The sequence below is a fragment of the Pseudophryne corroboree genome, chromosome 1 (genome assembly GCF_028390025.1).
Source record: "Pseudophryne corroboree isolate aPseCor3 chromosome 1, aPseCor3.hap2, whole genome shotgun sequence".
NCBI classification, from domain to species: domain Eukaryota; kingdom Metazoa; phylum Chordata; class Amphibia; order Anura; family Myobatrachidae; genus Pseudophryne; species Pseudophryne corroboree.
The window spans coordinates 1,128,592,804-1,128,618,203 of record NC_086444.1 but is presented as its reverse complement, the minus strand read 5'-3'; the positions used below and the strand labels follow the sequence as shown (position 1 = coordinate 1,128,618,203).

Sequence of the window (25,400 nt, the reverse complement as noted above, 5' to 3'; positions counted from 1 at the left end):
TAGAGCAGGGAAGTCTTAGATTCCGAAATCCACATGCTTCAAATAGAGGTTGCAGTGCCAGTAGGGAACTTGACGTAATGGTTGACTTTGTTGATTTTTTTCATGTCCTACTAATGATGCTTTTTCGAGTTTTCTTGTGGAAGATGTATTTAGATCTATACGCTTAAAGGGCTGTAATAACATCTCAGAGGAAATGTTACATACCTTTATCACGCATTGCAAAACTTGTTCTTTCTTTGTTCCTGAAATCCCAGAAGAGCAGCAGGAAGGAGAAGCAGGAGAAAATGCCACAGATGCTGAAGAGGACAGTGCTCACAGAGGTGGGAGAGGCACTTGCTCTGGCCCGTGATCTCTAGATAGGAAAATCTGCTTTGATAACTGTCACATTCAGTTTTTTTATTTTATTTTTACTTGAGCCCAATAAATTCATGCAAAGTGATGTGTATTTAGGCTGTTTGTGCCAGCTATAAATCCCTCCAGTGCTGGATTACTCAGACTACCTAATTTGCATTTATGTAAATTATAGCAGATACCTCAAACGCAACAATTCAGATATATCTTAAAGTTGATGTGTTGGAAGCAGGAAAGATGGGCAAGTGTAAAAATCTGTAGACTTTGAGAAGGGCCAAATGGTGCTGGCTAGACAACGGGGTCTGAGCATCTCCAAAATGGCAGGTCTTGTGTAGTGATTAGTACCTAAGAAGAGCTACTGTAGCACACACTGCTGGAAACGTTAATGCTGGCTATGATATAAAGGTGTCAGAACACACAGTACATCGCACATTGCTGCGTAGCCACAGCCCGGTCAGAGTGCCCCTTGCTGACATCTGTCCACCGCCTACAGCGGGCACATTCAGCGTCCGATCTGAACCATGGAGCAGTGGAAGGTAGTGGCCTGGACTAATGAATCAGATCTTCATTTACTTCATCTGGGCGGCCGGGTGCATGTGCGTTTTTTTTACCTGAGGAAGAGATGGCACCAGGCGCTATGGGAAGAAGGCGAGCCAGCAGAGGCAGTGTGATGCGCTGGGTAATGTCCTGCTTGGGAAACCTTGCGTCCTGCATTCATGGCTTTCTCTATCGTCCTAGTGGATGCTGGGGTTCCTGAAAGGACCATGGGGAATAGCGGCTCCGCAGGAGACAGGGCACAAAAAGTAAAGCTTTTCCAGATCAGGTGGTGTGCACTGGCTCCTCCCCCTATGACCCTCCTCCAGACTCCAGTTAGATTTTTGTGCCCGGCCGAGAAGGGTGCAATCTAGGTGGCTCTCCTAAAGAGCTGCTTAGAAAAAGTTTAGCTAGGTTTTTTATTTTACAGTGATTCCTGCTGGCAACAGGATCACTGCAGCGAGGGACTGAGGGGAGAAGGAGTCAACTCACCTGCGTGCAGGATGGATTGGCTTCTTGGCTACTGGACATCAAGCTCCAGAGGGACGATCACAGGTACAGCCTGGATGGTCACCGGAGCCGCGCCGCCGGCCCCCTTGCAGATGCTGAAGTCAGAAGAGGTCCAGAATCGGCGGCTGAAGACTCCTGCAGTCTTCTAAAGGTAGCGCACAGCACTGCAGCTGTGCGTCATTTTCCTCTCAGCACACTTCACACGCGGTCACTGAGGGTGCAGGGCGCTGGGGGGGGGGCGCCCTGGGAGGCAAATGTAACCTATATAAAGGCTAAAAATACCTCACATATAGCCCCTAGAGGCTATATGGAGATATTTAACCCCTGCCTGATTTCTCTAAATAGCGGGAGACGAGCCCGCCAGAAAAGGGGCGGGGCCTATCTCCTCAGCACACGGCGCCATTTCCTCTCACAGCTCCGCTGGTCAGGACGGCTCCCAAGTCTCTCCCCTGCACTGCACTACAGAAACAGGGTAAAACAGAGAGGGGGGGGCAAATTTATGGCGATATTTTGATATAACAAAGCAGCTATAAGGGAGCACTTATTATAAGGCTATCCCTGATATAGCGCTTTTGGTGTGTGCTGGCAAACTCTCCCTCTGTCTCCCCAAAGGGCTAGTGGGTCCTGTCTTCGTTAGGAGCATTCCCTGTGTGTCTGCTGTGTGTCGGTACGTGTGTGTCGACATGTATGAGGACGATATTGGTGTGGAGGCGGAGCAATTGCCAAATATGAGGATGTCACCCCCTAGGGAGTCGACACCAGAATGGATGCCTTTATTTATGGAACTACGGGATAGTGTCAACACGCTAAAGCAGTCGTTTGACGACATGAGGCGGCCGGACAATCAATTAGTGCCTGTCCAGGCGACTCAAACACCGTCAGGGGCTGTGAAACGCCCTTTGCCTCAGTCGGTCGACACAGACCCAGACACAGGCACTGACTCCAGTGGTGACGGTGACGAATCAACCGTATTTTCCAGTAGGGCCACACGTTATATGATTTTGGCAATGAAGGAGGCGTTACATTTAGCTGATACTACAGGTACCACTAAACAGGGTATTATGTGGGGTGTGAAAAAACTACCTATAGTTTTTCCTGAATCAGAAGAATTAAATGACGTGTGTAATGAAGCGTGGGTTGCCCCTGATAAAAAGCTGATAATTTCAAAGAAATTATTGGCATTATACCCTTTCCCGCCAGAGGTTAGGGAGCGCTGGGAAACACCTCCTAGGGTGGACAAGGCGCTAACACGCTTATCTAAACAAGTGGCGTTACCCTCTCCTGAGACGGCCGCACTTAAAGATCCATCAGATAGGAGGATGGAAAATATCCAAAAAAGTATATACACACATGCAGGTGTTATACTACGACCAGCTGTAGCGACTGCCTGGATGTGCAGTGCTGGGGTAGTTTGGTCAGAGTCCCTGATTGAAAATATTGATACCCTGGACAGGGACAATATTTTACTGTCGTTAGAACAAATAAAGGATGCATTTCTTTATATGCGTGATGCACAGAGGGATATCTGCACACTGGCATCACGGGTAAGTGCTATGTCCATTTCGGCCAGAAGAGCTTTATGGACGCGACAGTGGACAGGCGATGCGGATTCAAAACGGCATATGGAAGTTTTGCCGTATAAAGGGGAGGAGTTATTTGGAGTCGGTCTATCAGATTTGGTGGCCACGGCTACAGCCGGGAAATCCACCTTTCTACCTCAAGTCACTCCCCAACATAAAAAGGCACCGACTTTTCAACCGCAGCCCTTTCGTTCCTTTAAAAATAAGAGAGCAAAGGGCTATTCATATCTGCCACGAGGCAGAGGTCGAGGGAAGAGACAGCAACACGCAGCTCCTTCCCAGGAACAGAAGCCCTCCCCGGCTTCTACAAAAGCCTCAGCATGACGCTGGGGCTTCTCAAGCGGACTCGGGGACGGTGGGCGGTCGTCTCAAAAATTACAGCGCGCAGTGGGCTCACTCGCAGGTAGATCCCTGGATCCTGCAGATAATATCTCAAGGGTACAGGTTGGAATTAGAGACAGATCCACCTCGCCGTTTCCTGAAGTCTACTTTACCAACGTCCCCCTCCGAAAGGGAGACGGTTTTGGAAGCCATTCACAAGCTGTACTCTCAGCAGGTGATAGTCAAGGTACCTCTTCTACAACAAGGGAAGGGGTATTATTCCACTCTTTTTGTGGTACCGAAGCCGGATGGCTCGGTAAGGCCTATTCTAAATCTGAAGTCCTTGAACCTGTACATAAAGAAGTTCAAGTTCAAGATGGAGTCACTCAGAGCAGTGATAGCGAACCTGGAAGAGGGGGACTTTATGGTATCCTTGGACATCAAGGATGCGTATCTCCACGTTCCAATTTACCCCTCACACCAGGGGTACCTCAGGTTCGTTGTACAAAACTGTCACTATCAGTTTCAGACGCTGCCGTTCGGATTGTCCACGGCACCTCGGATCTTTACAAAGGTAATGGCCGAGATGATGATTCTTCTTCGAAGAAAAGGCATATTAATTATCCCATACTTGGACGATCTCCTAATAAGGGCAAGGTCCAGAGAACAGCTAGAGATGGGATTAGCACTGTCTCAAGAAGTGCTAAAACAGCACGGGTGGATTCTGAATATTCCAAAATCCCAGTTAATGCCGACAACTCGGCTGCTGTTCCTAGGGATGATTCTGGACACGGTTCAGAAAAAGGTTTTTCTCCCGGAGGAAAAAGCCAAGGAGTTATCCGAGCTTGTCAGGAACCTCCTAAAACCAGGAAAGGTGTCTGTACATCAATGCACAAGAGTCCTGGGAAAAATGGTGGCTTCTTACGAAGAAATTCCATTCGGCAGATTCCACGCAAGAATTTTCCAAAGGGATCTGTTGGACAAATGGTCAGGGTCGCATCTTCAGATGCACCTACGGATAACCCTGTCTCCAAGGACAAGGGTGTCTCTTCTGTGGTGGTTGCAGAGTCCTCATCTATTGGAGGGCCGCAGATTCGGCATACAGGATTGGATCCTGGTGACCACGGACGCCAGCCTGAGAGGCTGGGGAGCAGTCACACAAGGAAGAAACTTCCAGGGAGTGTGGACGAGCCTGGAAACGTCTCTTCACATAAACATTCTGGAACTAAGAGCAATATACAATGCTCTAAGCCAGGCAGAACCTCTGCTTCAGGGAAAACCGGTGTTGATCCAGTCGGACAACATCACGGCAGTCGCCCATGTGAACAGACAGGGCGGCACAAGAAGCAGGAGTGCAATGGCAGAAGCTGCAAGGATTCTTCGCTGGGCAGAGAATCATGTGATAGCACTGTCAGCAGTGTTCATCCCGGGAGTGGACAACTGGGAAGCAGACTTCCTCAGCAGACACGATCTTCACCCGGGAGAGTGGGGACTTCATCCAGAAGTCTTCCACATGCTGGTAACCCGTTGGGAAAGACCAATGGTGGACATGATGGCGTCTCGCCTCAACAAAAAACTGGACAGGTATTGCGCCAGGTCAAGAGATCCGCAGGCAATAGCTGTGGACGCGCTGGTAACGCCTTGGGTGTACCAGTCGGTGTATGTGTTTCCTCCTCTGCCTCTCATACCAAAAGTATTGAGAATTATACGGCAAAGAGGCGTAAGAACGATACTAGTGGTTCCGGATTGGCCAAGAAGGACTTGGTACCCGGAACTTCAAGAGATGATCACGGAAGATCCGTGGCCTCTACCTCTAAGGAGGGACTTGCTTCAGCAGGGTCCCTGTCTGTTTCAAGACTTACCGCGGCTGCGTTTGACGGCATGGCGGTTGAACGCCGGATCCTAAAGGAAAAAGGCATGCCGGAAGAAGTCATTCCTACTTTGATTAAAGCAAGGAAGGAAGTAACCGTGCAACATTATCACCGAATTTGGCGAAAATATGTTGCGTGGTGCGAAGATCGGAGTGCTCCGACGGAGGAATTTCAACTGGGTCGATTCCTACATTTCCTGCAATCAGGATTGTCTATGGGTCTCAAATTGGGATCTATTAAGGTTCAAATTTCGGCCCTGTCGATTTTCTTTCAAAAAGAATTGGCTTCAGTCCCTGAAGTCCAGACCTTTGTTAAGGGAGTGCTGCATATACAGCCTCCTGTGGTGCCTCCAGTGGCACCGTGGGATCTCAATGTGGTTTTGGACTTTCTAAAATCTCATTGGTTTGAACCACTAAAAAAGGTGGATTTGAAATATCTCACTTGGAAAGTGACCATGCTTCTAGCCCTGGCTTCTGCCAGGAGAGTATCAGAATTGGCAGCTTTATCTTACAAAAGCCCATATCTGATTTTACATTCGGATAGGGCAGAACTGCGGACTCGTCCGCATTTTCTCCCTAAGGTGGTGTCAGCATTTCATCTGAACCAGCCTATTGTAGTGCCTGCGGCTACAAGTGACTTGGAGGACTCCAAGTTACTGGACGTTGTCAGAGCATTAAAAATATATATTGCAAGGACAGCTGGAGTCAGAAAATCTGACTCGTTGTTTATATTGTATGCACCCAACAAGATGGGTGCTCCTGCGTCTAAGCAGACGATTGCTCGTTGGATCTATAGCACAATCCAACTTGCACATTCTGTGGCAGGCCTGCCACAGCCTAAATCTGTAAAGGCCCACTCCACAAGGAAGGTGGGCTCATCTTGGGCGGCTGCCCGAGGGGTCTCGGCATTACAACTTTGCCGAGCAGCTACGTGGTCAGGGGAGAACACGTTTGTAAAATTTTACAAATTTGATACTCTGGCTAAGGAGGACCTGGAGTTCTCTCATTCGGTGCTGCAGAGTCATCCGCACTCTCCCGCCCGTTTGGGAGCTTTGGTATAATCCCCATGGTCCTTTCAGGAACCCCAGCATCCACTAGGACGATAGAGAAAATAAGATTTTACTTACCGATAAATCTATTTCTCGGAGTCCGTAGTGGATGCTGGGCGCCCATCCCAAGTGCGGATTATCTGCATAAATTGTACATAGTTATTGTTAACTAATTCGGGTTATTGTTGAAGGAAGCCATCTTTCAGAGGCTCCGCTGTTATCATACTGTTAACTGGGTTTAGATCACAGGTTGTACGGTGTGATTGGTGTGGCTGGTATGAGTCTTACCCGGGATTCAAAATCCTCCCTTATTGTGTACGCTCGTCCGGGCACAGACCCTAACTGGAGTCTGGAGGAGGGTCATAGGGGGAGGAGCCAGTGCACACCACCTGATCTGGAAAAGCTTTACTTTTTGTGCCCTGTCTCCTGCGGAGCCGCTATTCCCCATGGTCCTTTCAGGAACCCCAGCATCCACTACGGACTCCGAGAAATAGATTTATCGGTAAGTAAAATCTTATTTTTACTTTGACACGTGCCACTTAGGATTACACCATTTTATTTTTTTGTACGCTGTGAAAGTATTAGGTAAAATGGCAGAACAGTTCAGATGAAATCACAACAGAGAAGAGACCATTTTGCCTCATGGACTTGAGCTCAGATGGAGATTCCTCTAGCAGCCGCCATATTGACTAGGCCACAGTCTTATCAGAGCTCTTGCTCTATACCACTAAAGAAACTGTAGCCCTATTTGTTACGTTTTTCATTTGTAGTATGTCAAATGACGGCATTTGGAGTATAGCACATTGCTTACTGATTATAGGGCTTGCGGAGCTTACATTCAGTAAACGTCCATACTTAGTCCATCTCCTATGAATATTATTGGGACAATGGGTTAATTTGGACAGCAATAGGGATGGAATAATTGGGAACATGGCAGGAAGACTCAGTACCCTACATCTGCTCCTAGCCTGCAGTGAGGTGAAACATTTTTGCTTTGCTCAATAAAATTTGCTGCATAAACTGTTTTGGTTACACTGCCTTTGAAATATCTACAGGTTTGCATTAAACTATTTTTTTTTTTTTAATAATGAGATTGTCTTGGCAAAATCAATTTGTATATTAAATTATCTTACATGGAAACATAGAATTTGACGGCAGATAAGAACCACTTGGCCCATCTAGTCTGCCCCTTTTTTTATCCTTTTAGGTAATCTCAACCCTTTTTGAACCTTAATTATTTGTAAGGATATTCATATGCCTATCCCAAGCATGTTTAAATTGCTCTACAGTCTTCGCCTCTACCACCTCTGATGGGAGGCTATTCCACTTACCCACTATCCTTTCTGTGAAATAATTTTTCCTTAAATTTCCCCTGAACCTCCCCCACTCCAGTCTCAGTCCTCGAGTTCTAATACTTCTCTTTGAAGAATGTTTCCCTCCTGAACTCTGTTAAGACCCTTGATATACTGTATTTGAAAGTTTCTATCATGTCCCCCCTTTCCCTTCTCTCCTCCAAACTATACATGTTAAGATCTTTTAGCCTTTCCGGGTAAGTTTTGTGATGTAGGCCATGCACCATTTTAGTTGGCCTTCTTTGTACACTCTCTAATGTATTTATATCCTTCTGGAGATATGGTCTCCAGAACTGGACACAGTATTCCAGGTGAGGCCGTACCAATGACCTATACAGTGGCATTATCACTTCTTTTTTCCTGCTACTGATTCCTCTCCCTATGCAACCAAGCATCTGACTTGCCTTTCTCATTGCATTGCTTTCCTGCCTTCAAGTCACTTGAAATAGTGACTCCTAAATCCCTTTCCTCCTCAGTAGTTTCCATTATAGTACCCTTGATACTATATATAGCCTTTGGGTTTTTGTGACCCAAGTGTATGATTTTGCATTTTTTTTTAGCATTAAACTGTAGTTGCCACGTTCTTGACCATTTCTCAAGCCTAGCTAGGTAATCAATCATTTGTTTTACCCCTCCCTGTTGCATATCTTTGTATCATCTGCAAAAAGGCATACTTTCCCTTCAATACCATTTGCAATGACACCAACAAAGATATTACAGAGAACTGGACCAAGTACAGCTGCCTGGGGTACTCCACTGGTAACATTTCCCTCCATAGATTGCACTCCATTTACTACAACTGTCTGTTTCCTATCCTGCAACCAGATTCTTATCCATTTAACTGTTCTATAATCCACCCCCATGCTTTCAAGTTTTAGCAGTCTGCGATGTGGGACAGTGTCAAATGCCTTACTAAAGTCTAGATATGCTACATCTACAGCACCCCTTGATCTATTATTTTCGTCACAGAGTCAAAAAAGTAAATAATCTTATTCACATTTTACAGGGAAATTTAACTGGAAAGGAACAATCAAGGCGCTTCTGCGCCAGGCTCCTGACCATGAGCTGCCCATCAAGAGACTGAGGAAGAAGGTAAGCCGTACTTCTCAATTCTGCATTTTGCTAACCCTATTTTTTTTTTTTTTTTTTTCTTTTATGAAATCCTGTTGATAAATATGGTATAATTTTATTTATGCTTACTCCATGGATAAAGCTGCGTATACACCTGGCCGACGTGTCAGACGATCCACCGACCTATATAACGATAAGTGCATACACACTTATCAATTGTCCACCCGATGTGTCATTCTTGACGTCACAGCTGGGCGGGCATTTAAATGGGCCTGCCCAGTTGTCATGTCGGTCACAGTCGGGCAATACAGCCAGTGTTTGACCGCCTGTACACACAGCCAGATGGGATGAAGTATTGGTCATCGGCTGTGCTGCACAGTCAACGTGATATGCCTGTGGATGAGCCCGTTCAGATACATCGGGGGTACACACCTGCTGACAGGCTTACGATATGTCGGCTAATATATCACAGTAAACCGGGTACCCAGTGGGTACCCAGCTTTAGGGGGACATGTACTAAGCAGTGATAAAAGTAGAGAAGTGAGCCAGTGGAGAAGTTGCCAATGGCAACCAATCAGCATTGAAGTAACATTTATAATTTGTATACTATAAAAGTATACAGAGCACCTGATTGGTTGCCATGGGCAACTTCTCCACTTTTATCACTGCTTAGTACATGTCCCCCTTAGTCACAGTTGATGGTTCTATTCTCATAGCCCATAGTTAAGATGTCACCCTAGTGGCAACAAGCACTTACTGCACTCAACACATTTCTCTGGTCACATGTAAGACTCCTCACATGTATGACATCATGCATTTAGAAAAACATGCTATATAGTGCTTTAGCCTAGAGCTGGCCATACACCTAAAGATTTATTGTCAGATCTGGTTGGAATGAAAATCTGGTAATGGATGAGATCAAATGACAACTGACCATTTGCTCCTAAATGCTGTAAAATGGACAAAAACGGTTGTTCAGACAAATTGGTTAAATCAAATGGATTTTAACCAATTTGTTTGACCATTTTTGTTTTCCAGTGTTTGTGAGCAAATGGTAATTGTCATTTGCTCTCATCCATTATCAGATTTTAATTGCAACCAGCTAGATCTGACCAATAAATCTTTAGGTGTATGGCCAGGTTTAGTCTAATTCAGTAGATGGAATATTTCATAAGAGTCAACTGCAGCACTCCAATGCTTCTTAATGCAATCTCTCTCCAAGCTCTGGAATCTGTTTACATATATATTATTATGCTGCTTTTGTACAATTTAACCGTAAGGGCTGCGACAAACACTGCAGCTGCTACTGCATAGTGTAGTGAGCTGGAATCAGACCCATAGTGCCTTCTGTAAATGCACACAGTAATATGTGCGGGTGTTCCCCATTTATCTCTGCTGGTGAAGGCGCCTTCACTTAGTTCCCATGTCCATGTGTTTTATGCTCCTCTTGGCAGCTTCCTTATACAGGGTCTATGGCATGAGGCCAACAGGAGAGCTGTGATTTTGAAACTGGGTGACCTTAGATGCAAGCAAGCCCATGGTAGAGCACCATTTATTTTTATTTTTATTTTTTTTAACACCTAAAATGATCCTTTTGAAGAAGGGCCCTGGTCTTTCCAGTTATTTCTCTTACGTCATAGTGGATACTGGGGATCTGTACTTTAGTACCATGGGGTATAGATCGGGTCCACTGGAGCCTGGCACTTTAAAACCTTTAGTGTGTGTGTGTGCTGGCTCCTCCTCTCTATGCCCCTCCTACCAGACTCAGTTTAGAAAAATGTGCCCAAGAAGCCGGGTGCATTCTCTGGAGCTCCAGAGCGTTTCCTTTATTTTTTATTTTATCATTTTCAGGTAGTACTGGTTAGCAACCGGTCTACCTGCTTCGCGGGACGTAGAGGGGGGACCGAACCAACCTCCTGAGGGTTAATGGTTCGTAATTCCAGCTGACAGGACACTGAGCTCCTGAGGTGCTGTTCATGCACCGTTAGTATGTGTGCCCACGCCAGCAGCTATCTACTACCCTCTAACAGATACCGAAAAGCGAGTGGTGCGGTGAGAGTTAACATCGGGGTCCCGGTTAGCAGGTCCCCAGTGTGGTTTTGGCGGCATGTCACGGGCCTGGAGTTGCGATGCCCGCCGCTGACTAGACTGGCTTAGGGCTCACGCCCCGCAGTGCTCACTGTCTATTAGGGCTTGTGTGTACTGATAGATATATCTATGTTTGTTAACATGGCCAGTATAAAACTGAAGGGACCGCGTGCCGTTACAAGGGGCGGGGCTTCCCAGAGCGGGACCAGAGGCGGGAAGGCGCCAGTTCCTGCTGCTGCGGATCATCAAGGCTGCATGCACACTGCTCCTCCAGATATCCACGCTGTTCCAGACTCTGTGGCAGATTTATTAAGCCTGGTGAAGTGATAAAGAGGAAGGTGATAACGCATCAGCCAATCAGCTCCTAACTTCCATGTTACAGGCTGGGTTTGAATAATGACAGTTAGGAGCTGATTGGCTGGTGGGTTATCACCTTACACTTTATCACTTCACCATGCATAATAAATCTGCCCCTCTGTGCTGGTAGCAGGGGGTCATAGCAGGGGAGGAGCACTCCAGCGGTAGCGCCACTGCACTTCTATCAGGTTATACTCCTAAATCTCACGCTGCGCTTCTGTGCTCTGTGTGCTGGTCTACGTTCCTCAGTGTCACTCTAGGGGCTCAGCTGTGTGGAAATGGTTTTCAGTGAGCTGCGCTGTATTATAGTTGTGTAAAGATGTCTGTTAACATGGTTATGTGTGCTGCTTGTAACTCTACCCCTTCTTCAGCGGGGTCTCTCATGTGTGAACAATGCTCCTTATCTCCTCAGGGACACAATTCACCGGCACCTCACTGGCTAGATCGTTTTCAAAGCATGATTTAGAATGTAAATTCAGAATTAGCTGCAGCGAAGAAGGAGAGACAGGTGTTAAAACAGTCTATTGATTGTATGGCAAAAGCAGCAGATACCAGAAAGGCTTCTCAGCCCCCTCTGTTGGTTTCACATAAACACTCACTGCCACAGGTGCTCCAGTCTGATTCTGATCAGCCTGATGTGAATGATAATGATATGGATGAGGACAGCTCTCTGTCCCCTGGGGTGGAGGCCCTCATCTTTGCTGTAAGAGAGGTTCTTCACGTACCGGATCAGGAGGCAGAACCAGATGACGAGTTGTACTATGTTAGACCGAAGACCTGTCACTTTTCCTATGTCTAAAGAATTAAACTCCCTGGCCAGGGAGGCATGTTTAAACCCTGATAAGAAATGTTAAATTCCGCAGAGGTTTTTAGCTACTTTTCCCCTCCCAGATGAGGACAGGAAGGTATGGGAAAACCTCCCATCAGTCGATCCGTCTGTATCCAGACTGTCTAAGAAATTAGTACTGCCGGTGCCAGGGGCTATATCCCTAAGAGCAGGCTGACCGTAAAATTGAGACCATTCTCAAGGCAATATAAACGGCAGCAGGCATAGCAGAGTGCTCCTCAATTGTTTGTTTGGATTTCCAGGGCGGTAGTTAAGTGGTTTGATACTGTTATTGATGGTTTAGACTCTCTGCCCTGGGAAGAGGTCATTACTCTGCTGCAACATATACAGGATGCTGCAAATTTTATGAGCGAGGCTAAAAAAGAATTGTGTAAGATAAATGACTGCACTACTGCTATGGCTCTGTGCTTACTACCTATCTGCGCCACCTGCCAGACGTTCTTATACAGGACCCTCCTTGCAGTCCTTTCGTGTGGCAAGGTTCAGAGGCAGGGGTCTCCACCATTCCCAGAGGATCTCGTGTTAAGTCCCGTAAACCTGCAGCTGCTGCCTCCCTGGACTAGACCACCGGAACCCCTGCTGCTAAGCCTTCTGCGTGACGGTTGGCCCCATCGGCAGCAACTTACCAGTGGGTGCTCGCCTTCAACACTTCGCTCACGTGTGGGTGAAGTCTTGCCGGGATCCTTATTTCCCAGGGATACCGGCTGCAATTTCAAGCACTTCCTCCTCCCAGATTTTTCAAATCGGGCTTGCCAGTTTTACCCGCAGCAAAAGTTCCCTTGTAAGAGGCTATTCAAAAGGTTTTGCGGACAGGGGTGGTGGTTCCAGTACCTCCTCCGTTACGCAACAGGGGTTTTTACTCCAGTCTTTTTGTCGTTCCAAAGCCAGATGGTTCGGTGCGACCAATCTTGCACCTGAAATCTCTACGGGTGTTCAAATTCAAGATGGAATCCTTGCGGGCAGTGGTGTCCGGTCTGGAGGAGGGGCGTTTCCTTGTATCGTTGGATGTCAAGGATGCTTACCTACACATTCCCATGTGGTCCCCTCATCAGTCCTCAGGTTCGCCATATTGGACGACCATTTCCAGTTTCAGGCTTTGCCCTTTGGCCTGTCCACGGCTCTGAGGGCCTTCACCAAAGTCATGGCGGAGATGATGCTGCAACTATGCATGGGAGTAGACATAGTCCCCTATTTGGACGATCTGATAAAGGTTATGTCCAGGGAGCCCTGGGCTGCAATTAGAGTACCTTACATTGGCAAATGGCACATAATATAGCCTAATAAGCTATATATGTGCAAAAATCCCCTGCCATAATATAAATATAAGAGCGGGAGAAGTCCGCCGAAAAAGGGGCGGGGCTATCTCCCTCAGCACACTGGCGCCATTTTCTCTTCACAGTGCAGCTGGAAGACAGCTCCCCAGGCTCTCCCCTGCAGTTTCCAGGCTCAAAGGGTTAAAAAGAGAGGGGGGGCACTAAATTTAGGCGAAAACTGTATATCAAAGCTATAGGGAAAATCACTTTGTTAGTGTAAATCCCTGCTTAAATAGCGCTGTGGTGTGTGCTGGCATACTCTCTCTCTGTCTCCCCAAAGGACTTTGTGGGGTCCTGTCCTCAGTCAGAGCATTCCCTGTGTGTGTGCGGTGTGTCGGTACGGCTGTATCGACATGTTTGATGAGAAGGCTTATGTGGAGGCTGAGCAGGTGCCGATAAATGTAATGTCACCCCCTGCAGGGCCGACACCAGAGTGGGTGGATATGTGGAAGGTATTACCGACAGTGTCAACTCCTTACATAAAAGGCTGGATGACGTAACAGCCGTGGGACAGCCGGCTTCTCAGTCCGTGCCTGCCCAGGCGTCTCAAAGGCCATCAGGGGCTCAAAAACGCCCGCTACCTCAGATGGCAGACATAGATGTCGACACGGAGTCTGACTCCAGTGTCGACGACGATGAGACATATACACAATCCACTAGGGGCATCCGTTGCATGATTACGGCAATGAAAAATATGTTGCACATTTCTGAGATTAACCCAAATACCACCAAAAAGGGTATTATGTTTGGGGAGAAAAAGCAGCCAGTGTTCTTTCCCCTATCAGATGAGTTGAATGAAGTGTGTGAAGAAGCGTGGGCTTCCCCCGATAAAAAACTGGTAATTTCTAAAAAGTTACTGATGGCGTACCCTTTCCCGCCAGAGGATAGGTAACGTTGGGAGATATCCCCTAGGGTGGATAAGGAGCTCACACGCTTGTCAAAAAAGGTGGCACTGCCGTCTCAGGATACGGCCGCCTTGAAGGAACCTGCTGATAGAAAGCAGGAGGCGATCCTGAAGTCTGTATATACACACTCAGGTACTATACTGAGACCCGCAATTGCCTCAGCATGGATGTGTAGTGCTGCTGCAGCGTGGTCTGATACCCTGTCAGATAATATTGATACCCTCGACAGGGATACTATTTTGCTAACCATAGAGCATATTAAAGACGTCGTCTTATATATGAGAGATGCACAGAGGGATATTTGCCGGCTGGCATCCAGAATTAATGCAATGTCCATTTCTGCCAGGAGGGTATTATGGACCCGGCAGTGGACAGGTGATGCTGATTCTAAAAGGCACATGGAGGTTCTGCCTTATATGGGTGAGGAATTGTTTGGGGATGGTCTCTCGGACCTCGTATCCACAGCAACAGCTGGGAAGTCGACGGTTTTACCTCCGATTCCCTCACAGCCTAAGAAAGCACCGTATTATCAGGTACAGTCCTTTCGGCCTCAGAAAAGCAAGCGGGTCAAAAGCGCTTCCTTTCTGCCCAGAGGCAAGGGAAGAGGGGAAAAAGCTGCACCAGACAGCCAGTTCCCAGGATCAAAAATCTTCCCTCGCTTCCTCTAAGTCCACCGCATGACGCTGGGGCTCCACAGGGGAGCCAGGTGCGGTGGGGGCGTGTCTCCGGAACTTCAGCGACCAGTGGGCTCACTCACAGGTGGATCCCTGGGTTCTGCAAGTAGTATCACAGGGATACAAGCTGGAGTTAGAGGCGACTCCCTCTCGCCGTTACCTCAAATCAGCCTTGCCTGCTGCTCTCAGAGAAAGGGAGGTAGTACTGGCGGCAATTCACAAGCTGTATCTTCAGCAGGTGATAATCAAGGTACCCCTCCTTCAACATGGACGGGGTTACTATTCCACAATGTTTGTGGTACCGAAACCAGACGGTTCGGTGAGACCCGTTCTAAATGTAAAAATCCTTGAGCATTTATATAAAAAAGTTCAAGTTCAAGATGGAATCGCTCAGGGCGGTCATTGCAAGCCTGGAAGAGGGGGATTTTATGGTGTCATTGGACATCAAGGATGCTTACCTGCATGTCCCCATTTATACACCCCACCAGGAGTACCTCAGGTTTGTGGTACAGGAATGTCATTACCAATTCCAGACGTTGCCGTTTGGTCTGTCCACGGCACCGCGTGTATTTACCAAGGTAATGGCCGAAATGATGATGCTCCTCCGAAAGAAGGGAGTCATGATTATTCCGTACTTGGACGATCTCCTTATAAAGGCGAGGTCCAAAGAGCAGTTGCTAGTCAGAGTAGCACTATCTCAGGAAGTGCTGCATCAGCACGGCTGGATTCTGAATATCCCAATGTCGCAGCTGATTCCTGCGACGCGTCTGCTGTTCTTGGGCATGATTCTGGACACAGAACAGAAGAAGATATTTCTCCCGGAGGAGAAGGCCCAGGAATTATCATCTTTGGTCAGGGACCTCCTGAAACCAAAGCAGGTGTCGGTGCATCACTGCACGCGAGTCCTGGGAAAGATGGTAGCTTCTTACGAAGCAATTCCCTTCGGCAGATTCCATGCAAGGATCTTCCAGTGGGATCTGTTGGACAAGTGGTCCGGATCGCATCTCCAGATGCATCGGTTAATCACCCTGTCCCAGAGGGCCAGGGTGTCTCTGCTGTGGTGGCTGCAGAGTGCTCATCTGCTCGAAGGCCGCAGATTCGGCATACAGGACTGGGTCCTGGTGACCACGGATGCAAGCCTCCGAGGTTGGGGGGCAGTCACCCAGGGAAGCAACTTCCAAGGACACTGGTCGAGTCAGGAAACTTCCCTACACATAAATATTCTGGAACTACGGGCCATTTACAACGCCCTGAGTCAAGCAGAACCCCTGCTTCAAAACCAATCGGTTCTGATTCAGTCAGACAACATCACAGCGGTCGCCCATGTAAACCGCCAGGGCGGCACAAGAAGCAGGGTGGCAATGTCAGAAGCCACAAGGATTCTTCGATGGGCGGAGAATCATGTGATAGCACTGTCAGCAGTGTTCATTCCGGGAGTGGACAACTGGGAAGGAGACTTCCTCAGCAGGCACGACCTCCACCCGGGAGAGTTGGGACTTCATCCAGCTGATTGTGAACCGTTGGGAACGGCCACAGGTGGACATGATGGCGTCCCGCCTCAACAAAAAGCTAAAAAGATTTTGCGCCAGGTCAAGGGACCATCAGGCGATAGCTGTGGACGCTCTAGTGACACCGTGGGTGTACCAGTCGGTTTATGTGTTCCCTCCTCTTCCCCTCATACCCAAGGTACTGAGGATAATAAGAAGGAGAGGAGTAAGAACTATACTCATTGTTCCGGATTGGCCAAGAAGAGCTTGGTACCCAGAACTTCAAGAAATGATCTCAGAGGACCCATGGCCTCTGCCGCTCAGACAGGACCTGCTGCTGCAGGGGCCCTGTCTGTTCCAAGACTTACCGCGGCTGCGTTTGACGGCATGGCGGTTGAACACCGGATCCTAAAGGAAAAGGGCATTCCGGAGGAAGTCATTCCTACGCTGATTAAAGCTAGGAAGGATGTGACCGCAAAACATTTTCACCGCATATGGCGGAAATATGTTACTTGGTGTGAGGCCAGGAAGGCCCCAACGGAGGAATTTCAGCTGGGTCGATTTCTGCACTTCCTACAGTCAGGGGTGACTATGGGCCTCAAATTGGGTTCCATTAAGGTCCAGATTTCGGCTCTGTCGATTTTCTTCCAAAAAGAACTGGCTTCACTGCCTGAAGTTCAGACATTTGTTAAAGGAGTGCTGCATGTTCAGCCCCATTTTGTGCCTCCAGTGGCACCTTGGGATCTCAGCGTGTTGTTGGATTTCCTAATATCACATTGGTTTGCGCCACTTAAAACCGTGGAGTTAAAATATCTCACGTGGAAAGTGGTCATGCTATTGGCCTTGGCTTCGGCCAGGCGTGTATCAGAGTTGGCGGCTTTGTCATGTAAAAGCCCTTATCTGATTTTCCATATGGATAGGGCGGAATTGAGGACTCGTTCCCAATTTCTTCCTAAGGTGGTATCAGCGTTTCATTTGAACCAACCTATTGTGGTGCCTGCGGCTACTCGGGACTTGGAGGATTCCAAGTTGCTGGACGTAGTCAGGGCCCTGAAAATATATGTTTCCAGGACAGCTAGAGTCAGGAAAACTGACTCGCTATTTATCCTGTATGCACCAAACAAGCTGGGTGCTTCTGCTTAAAAGCAGACTATTGCTCGCTGGATCTGTAGCACGATTCAGCTTGCACATTCTGTGGCTGGACTGCCGCATCCTAAATCTGTAAAGGCCCATTCCACGAGGAAAGGGGCTCTTCTTGGGCAGCTGCCCGAGGGGTCTCTGCATTACAACTTTGCCGAGATGCTACTTGGTCGGGTTCAACCACATTTGCAAAGTTCTACAAGTTTGATACTCTGGCTGAGGAGGACCTTGAGTTTGCTCATTCCGTGCTGCAGAGTCATCCGCACTCTCCCGCCCGTTTGGGAGCTTTGGTATAATCCCCATGGTCCTTACGGAGTACCCAGCATCCACTAGGACGTCAGAGAAAATAAGAATTTACTCACCGGTAATTCTATTTCTCGTAGTCCGTATTGGATGCTGGGAGCCCGTCCCAAGTGCGGACTCTCTGCAATACATGTATACAGTTATTGCATAACTAAAGGGTTTTGTTATGAGCCATCTGTTAATGAGGCTCATTATTGTTTCATACTGTTAACTGGGTATAGTTATCACAAGTTGTACGGTGTGATTGGTGTGGCTGGTATGAGTCTTACCCTGGATTCCAAATCCTTTCCTAGTAATGTCAGCTCTTCCGGGCACAGTTTCCCTAACTGAGGTCTGGAGGAGGGGCATAGAGGGAGGAGCCAGTGCACACCAGATAGTACCTAATCTTTCTTTTAGAGTGCCCAGTCTCCTGCGGAGCCCGCTATTCCCCATGGTCCTTACGGAGTACCCAGCATCCACTACGGACTACGAGAAATAGAATTACCGGTGAGTAAATTCTTATTTTTTTGTTCATGAAGACAGTGCGGAACTCAGGACCCGACCTCCGTTTTCGGCAAAAAAAATGTTTTTTTTCTTTTCATGTGAATCAACCCATTGTGGTTCCGGTGTTGTCTGACGCTTCCGTTGGTCCAGATTCCTTGGAAGTGGTGAGGGCTCTGAAGATTTTTGTCAAACGGACTGCTCGTCATCGGAGACCTGATTCGCTGTTTGTCCTTTATGATGCCACCAAGATTGGTCGTCTGGCTTTCTAAGCAATCAATTGCTCGTTGGCTCAGATTGACCATTTAAAAGGCCTATACTTCGGCGGCTCTGCCTTTGCCGACGTTATTCAGGCCCAATTGACTAGGTCTGTGGGCTCTTCCTGGGCAGCTGACCAGGGTGTCTCGGCCTTAAAGTTGTGCTGAGCTGCTACTTGGTCTGGTTCGAACACTTTTTTGTGACATTCTATCAGTTTAACACCTTGGCCAAGGATGACCTTCAGTTTGGTCAGGCGGTTTTACAGGGGTCTCGGCGCTCTCCCACCCGTTTGGAAGCTTTGGGACTTCCCCATGGTACTAAAGTACAGATCCCCAGTATCCACTAGGACGTTAGGGAAAATAGGAATTTAATACCTACCGGTAATTCCTTTTCTCGTAGTCCGTAGTGGATACTGGGTGCCCGCCACAGTGCTTCGATTCCTGCTTACTTGTGTAAGTTTTTGGTTGGCCCGCCGTTGTGGTCCTTTTATGTTGTTGGGATGGCTGTGCTAACCTTGTTAGGTTGGTGTTGCTATCCTCTGTTCTGGTTAGCACCCTCATTTCGGTTATGGTTGTGTGTTTTAGTGCCTCACTGCTGTAGTACTTGTTTTCTTCTCTCGTGGTATGTCCATCTCCTCGGGCACAGTTTCCTAGACTGAATCTGGTAGGAGGGGCATAGAGGGGAGGAGCCAGCACACACACACACACTAAAGGTTTTAAAGTGCCAGGCTCCAATGGACTTGATCTGTACCCCATGGTACTAAAGTACGGATCCCCAGTATCCACTACGACTACGAGAAAAGGATTTACCAGTAGGTAATTAAAATCCTATTTTTTTTTCCATAAAGATATCAACCTATTATGTCCTTACTGGGTCTGTGAATGTCTCTCAGGAACAATTTGTGATGCACAGTAAGAAAGTCCCCAGTGTGAGAGGATATTAATCTGTTGCACTGCGGCCTTTAATGTTTTGTCTTCTGTTCCTTTTTAGGTAATTTCTCAGTATTACGCTACATCTTCTGAAACGCACAAGTCCGAGAAGGAGCTCCTCTCTACCTTCAACAAGAAAATAAAAAACAATCCAAAATTTAGAGTGTTAAAAGAGAACGTTAAGCTCATCAAATAAAATAAAGAATTGTATGTATGCTCATTTAAATGTAGTTAATGGAAATTCTAAAAAAGATATATATTAAAAAAAATGGATTGTTATCTTTCCAAATGGAATATGTTATACTGTCGGCCATCTTTACGTGTGCAATTTTCTGTACTGCCCTAACTGTAGTATTCAATAAGATGTTTCATATTTTTGTTTGCTTTATATAAAGGATTCGGTATCGTTACACTTTTCACACCAAGAGCCCCTGCAGAAATTTGACATTGTCTACACAGTGGAGGAAGCCATTTTGTGGACTGAACAAATATTCACGTAAATGCACCTATCATTTCAGTTTAACTCTAGCCCTTAATGGTCATCAAGCTCCGTAGTGATATTCATGGTTCCTAGTGAATTGTTTTGCCCACAAAATGGCTGACTCCACTCTGTGTATACTACAGCTGCTTTTTAACCTGATATATGTGACGAAATCGAAAGTGGTGTATGCGTCACTAATGTAACTGCGGGAATTAGGCATTTGTGTAAGTGTCGGTAGTAGCTGAGAAAATACTTTTTGACCTGGAAATTGCTTGATCTAAATAAGTCCATGCCTCGTGCAAATAAGTATTGAATATTCACCATTTTATTAAACACACTTTATAGCTACTAATCCACATGACACAGTTTGTTAACCGAAATGGGTTATATTGTTGTATGCTTATACATTAGAAAATGGCAACAAGACTACAGTAAATAGTTCAGCCTGTTTTTTATATCATAGTTCCATTTTTTTAAAATATTGTTTTTAATGGTCGCTTCTCATAATGTGATGACATGTCTGCACAGTTGTCGATTTGTTTTAAGGGGTAAATGTCAAATTGCAACATTTCATCTGCATTGTTTGTATAGTGGTGGCAGGCATGATTTTGGATAAAACTATATTTATGAAAATGGCGGCTATAAATTCAGTAGGCGCTCTAGCACCATCACGGCTTCACTGATGCCCCAAAATCCTAGTGAACATGACACATTTATCTACATATTTTTCCTGCCTACAAAATGGCCGCTTTGTGTGTTAGTGATGTCACTAGTTAGTGCTCCATTGTTATAAAGACATGTTCTCAAAATGTCTGACTCAGGTATTTGCAGTCCACTTTTTACATATTTCATTATATTGGATTATTCTGTCTGGGAACAAATGACTGTCTGGCTTTCTAGAAATGCATGTGTATTGCTAAGGATATTTCTAAAAGCTTGGCAAGAGATAACGTGGAGACAGATAAAGTACCAACCAATCAACTTCTTTTATTTACAGGAGCTGATTGGTACTTTATCTCTCTCCAAGCTTTGATAAATATCCACCAAAGGGGTCTATTCAAGAAGCAGTGAAAAGTGTGTAGAAGTTGCCCATGGCAACCAATTAGCTGCTCCGTACAATTGTGCAGTATGCATATTATAAAAGTTACCTCAATGCTGATTGGTTGCCATGAGCAATTTCTCCACTGGCTCACTTCTCCACACTTTTCACTGCTTCACGAATAGACCCCAAAGTCCCCTTGGATTAGTATGTATAATTCCCTGAACTCTGCATGGATTCAACTATTTATCAGCAGAGATGAATATTACCGAATGTGACGCTGAAACTACAATCACTCTACCTTGTACCAAACCTGTGTCCATGTCTTAAGTTTTATTCCGTGACCTACAAATAGCAACTGCTGGGTTTCTGTGATGTCCGGAACATTAGCTATATTAGTACTACTGTATTATATAAGCTAAGTGGGCAAGTCATATATAAGGCTTTAAGGTGCCAATATCTCTCTGCACTACACTCACTATAATACAAATGTATGGATAATTTTTCACTATCTGAAGTACAGTTGCAGATATTTTGGGGCTTTAGGAAAAAATATTGTTAATTTGGATGTATATGTTTGCCATTGTTACTTTGCTACCTTTTGGCCTTTGTTGTTAATACAGTATACAATAGGACAAGTTTTCAAAATACAGATTATTAATGGTTACAGAACTGTTTTTAATAAAATAATCTTGTGAAAATTCAAATACAGCGTTTTGCAGCCTCCTTACCGTTAATTCTAAATAATTATTTCACAAGTACTTATCTTTGTTAATTCTTAAATACCAAACACCAGAGAATGTGTTCATAGACGTGGTGATATAAAAGTGTTATTATAATCATAATATTAGCATTACACCTGCGTTAAACCGAGGGAAAACTCAAGGAAAACTTCTACAAATCAACATTAATAAAGATGGACTACATTAATGCCACAAAAGTATGTAGTTAGTTATCAGCGGCAACTGACAAATTAACATCTACTTTCTGAGCTATGGAAAGACATTTCCAATCTGCTCACTACATTTCTCTCTTATGCAAACTCTTGTATGTGTTTAAAGTTTCAGATGTAATGAATTGCTTGTAATTGGTATTGCTTCTGTGGGGAAGTTGTTCAGTAAATCAGAGTTTATTCTTGCATATGCTGCCTGGTGTGTACTCAAACACAGTGCTAATTTAAATGCTTTGCCCATTTGTAGGCAGGTGTAGTCTATCATAAACAGACTTACTATATCTTTACATTTAGTGAGATGCAGCCATGTTGTAAAAACAAAGTGTTTCTCTAACGTCCTAGTGGATGCTGGGGACTCCGTCAGGACCATGGGGATTAGCGGCTCCGCAGGAGACAGGGCACAAAAATAAAGCTTTAGGATCAGGTGGTGTGCACTGGCTCCTCCCCCTATGACCCTCCTCCAAGCCTCAGTTAGGTTTTTGTGCCCGTCCGAGCAGGGTGCAATCTAGGTGGCTCTCCTAAAGAGCTGCTTAGAAAAAGTTTTTAGGTTTTTTATTTTACAGTGAGTCCTGCTGGCAACAGGCTCACTGCAACGAGGGACTTAGGGGAGAAGAAGTGAACTCACCTGCGTGCAGGATGGATTGGCTTCTTAGGCTACTGGACACCATTAGCTCCAGAGGGATCGAACACAGGCCCAGCCATGGAGTCCGGTCCCGGAGCCGCGCCGCCGACCCCCTTGCAGATGCCGAAAAGTGAAGAGGTCCAGAAACCGGCGGCAGAAGACTTTCAGTCTTCATGAGGTAGCGCACAGCACTGCAGCTGTGCGCCATTGTTGTCACACACTTCACACCAGCGGTCACGGAGGGTGCAGGGCGCTGCAGGGGGCGCCCTGGGCAGCAATGAGAATACCTTGTTCTGGCTAAAAAATACATCACATATAGCCCCTGGGGCTATATGGATGTATTTAACCCCTGCCAGGTCTCAGAAAAACGGGAGAAGAAGCCCGCCGAAAAGGGGGCGGGGCCTATTCTCCTCAGCACACAGCGCCATTTTCCCTCACAGAAATGCTGGTGGGAAGGCTCCCAAGCTCTCCCCTGCACTGCACTACAGAAACAGGGTTAAAACAGAGAGGGGGGGCACTTATTTGGCGATATGATTACATATATTAAGATGCTATAAGGGAAAAACACTTATATAAAGGTTGTCCCTGTATAATTATAGCGTTTTGGTGTGTGCTGGCAAACTCTCCCTCTGTCTCTCCAAAGGGCTAGTGGGGTCCTGTCCTCTATCAGAGCATTCCCTGTGTGTGTGCTGTGTGTCGGTACGTGTGTGTCGACATGTATGAGGACGATGTTGGTGAGGAGGCGGAGCAATTGCCTGTAATGGTGATGTCACTCTCTAGGGAGTCGACACCGGAATGGATGGCTTATTTAAGGAATTACGTGATAATGTCAACACGCTGCAAGGTCGGTTGACGACATGAGACGGCCGGCAAACCAATTAGTACCTGTCCAGGCGTCTCAAACACCGTCAGGGGCGTTAAAACGTCCTTTTACCTCAGTCGGTCGACACAGACACGGACACTGACTCCAGTGTCGACGGTGAAGAAACAAACGTATTTTCCTTTAGGGCCACACGTTACTTGTTAAGGGCAATGAAGGAGGTGTTACATATTTCTGATACTACAAGTACCACAAAAAAGGGTATTATGTGGAGTGTGAAAAAACTACCTGTAGTTTTTCCTGAATCAGATAAATTAAATGAAGTGTGTGATGATGCGTGGGTTTCCCCCGATAGAAAATTATTGGCGGTATACCCTTTCCCGCCAGAAGTTAGGGCGCGTTGGGAAACACCCCTTAGGGTGGATAAGGCGCTCACACGCTTATCAAAACAAGTGGCGGTACCGTCTCCAGATAGGGCCGCCCTCAAGGAGCCAGCTGATAGGAGGCTGGAAAATATCCTAAAAAGTATATACACACATACTGGTGTTATACTGCGACCAGCGATCGCCTCAGCCTGGATGTGCAGCGCTGGGGTGGCTTGGTCGGATTCCCTGACTGAAAATATTGATACCCTTGACAGGGACAGTGTTTTATTGACTATAGAGCATTTAAAGGATGCATTTCTATATATGCGAGATGCACAGAGGGATATTTGCACTCTGGCATCAAGAGTAAGTGCGATGTCCATATCTGCCAGAAGTTGTTTATGGACACGACAGTGGTCAGGTGATGCAGATTCCAAACGGCACATGGAAGTATTGCCGTATAAAGGAGAAAAAGACAACGTCTTTTCAGCCTCAGTCCTTTCATCCCCATAAGGGCAAGCGGGAAAAAGGCCAGTCATATCTGCCTTGGGATAGAGGAAAGGGAAGAAGACTGCAGCAGGCAGCCCATTCCCAGGAACAGAAGCCCTCCACCGCTTCTGCCAAGTCCTCAGCATGACGCTGGGGCCGTACAAGCGGACTCAGGTGCGGTGGGGGGGTCGTCTCAAGAGTTTCAGCACGCAGTGGGCTCACTCGCAAATGGACCCCTGGATCCTACAAGTAGTATCCCAGGGGTACAGATTGGAAATTCGAGACGTCTCCCCCTCGCAGGTTCCTGAAGTCTGCTTTACCAACGTCTCCCTCCGACAGGGAGGCAGTAGTGGAAACAATTCACAAGCTGTATTCCCAGCAGGTGATAATCAAAGTACCCCTCCTACAACAAGGAAAGGGGTATTATTCCACACTATATTGTGGTACTGAAGCCAGACGGCTCGGTGAGACCTATTCTAAATCTGAAATATTTGAACACTTACATACAAAGGTTCAAATCAAGATGGAGTCACTCAGAGCAGTGATAGCGAACCAGGAAGAAGGGGACTATATGGTGTCCCGGGACATCAGGGATGCTTACCTCCATGTCCCAATTTGCCCTTCTCACCAAGGGTACCTCAGGTTCGTGGTACAGAACTGTCACTATCAGTTTCAGACGCTGCCGGTTGGATTGTCCACGGCACCCCGGGTCCTTACCAAGGTAATGGCCGAAATGATGATTCTTCTTCAAAGAAAATGGACGATCTCCTGATAGGGGCAAGGTCCAGAGAACAGTTGGAGGTCGGAGTAGCACTATCTCAAGTAGTTCTACGACAGCACGGGTGGATTCTAAATATTCCAAAACCGCAGCTGTTTCCGACGACACGTCTGCTGTTCCTAGGGATGATTCTGGACACAGTCCAGAAAAAGGTGTTTCTCCCGGAGAAGAAAGCCAGGGAGTTATCCGAGCTAGTCAGGAACCTCCTAAAACCAGGAAAAGTGTCAGTGCATCATTGCACAAGGGTCCTGGGAAAAATGGTGACTTCTTACGAAGCGATTCCATTCGGCAGATTTCACGCAAGTACTTTTCAGTGGGATCTGCTGGAAAAATGGTCCGGATCGCATCTTCAGATGCATCAGCGGATAACCCTGTCTCCAAGGACAAGGGTGTTTCTTCTGCGGTGGCTGCAGAGTGCTCATCTACTAAAGGGCC

The 25,400-nt window shown here is 46.6% G+C and overlaps 1 protein-coding gene across 4 annotated transcripts in view; it reads left to right on the top strand.

Annotated features, from left to right (window-relative positions):
* LYAR (Ly1 antibody reactive) overlaps positions 1 to 21,646 on the top strand; it is a 71,477-nt gene extending 49,831 nt beyond the window's left edge. For 3 of the 4 annotated variants that reach the window (XM_063923273.1, XM_063923291.1, XM_063923264.1), the window contains 3 exons: positions 255 to 320; positions 8,574 to 8,659; positions 19,481 to 21,646. In XM_063923273.1, coding sequence (XP_063779343.1) covers positions 255 to 320; positions 8,574 to 8,659; positions 19,481 to 19,615 — 287 coding nt within the window. In that variant the 3' untranslated portion in view covers positions 19,616 to 21,646. The remainder of the gene's footprint in view (positions 1 to 254; positions 321 to 8,573; positions 8,660 to 19,480) is intronic. The other variant, XM_063923282.1, reaches the window with a different exon arrangement.
* Positions 21,647 to 25,400: the final 3,754 nt, after the last annotated feature.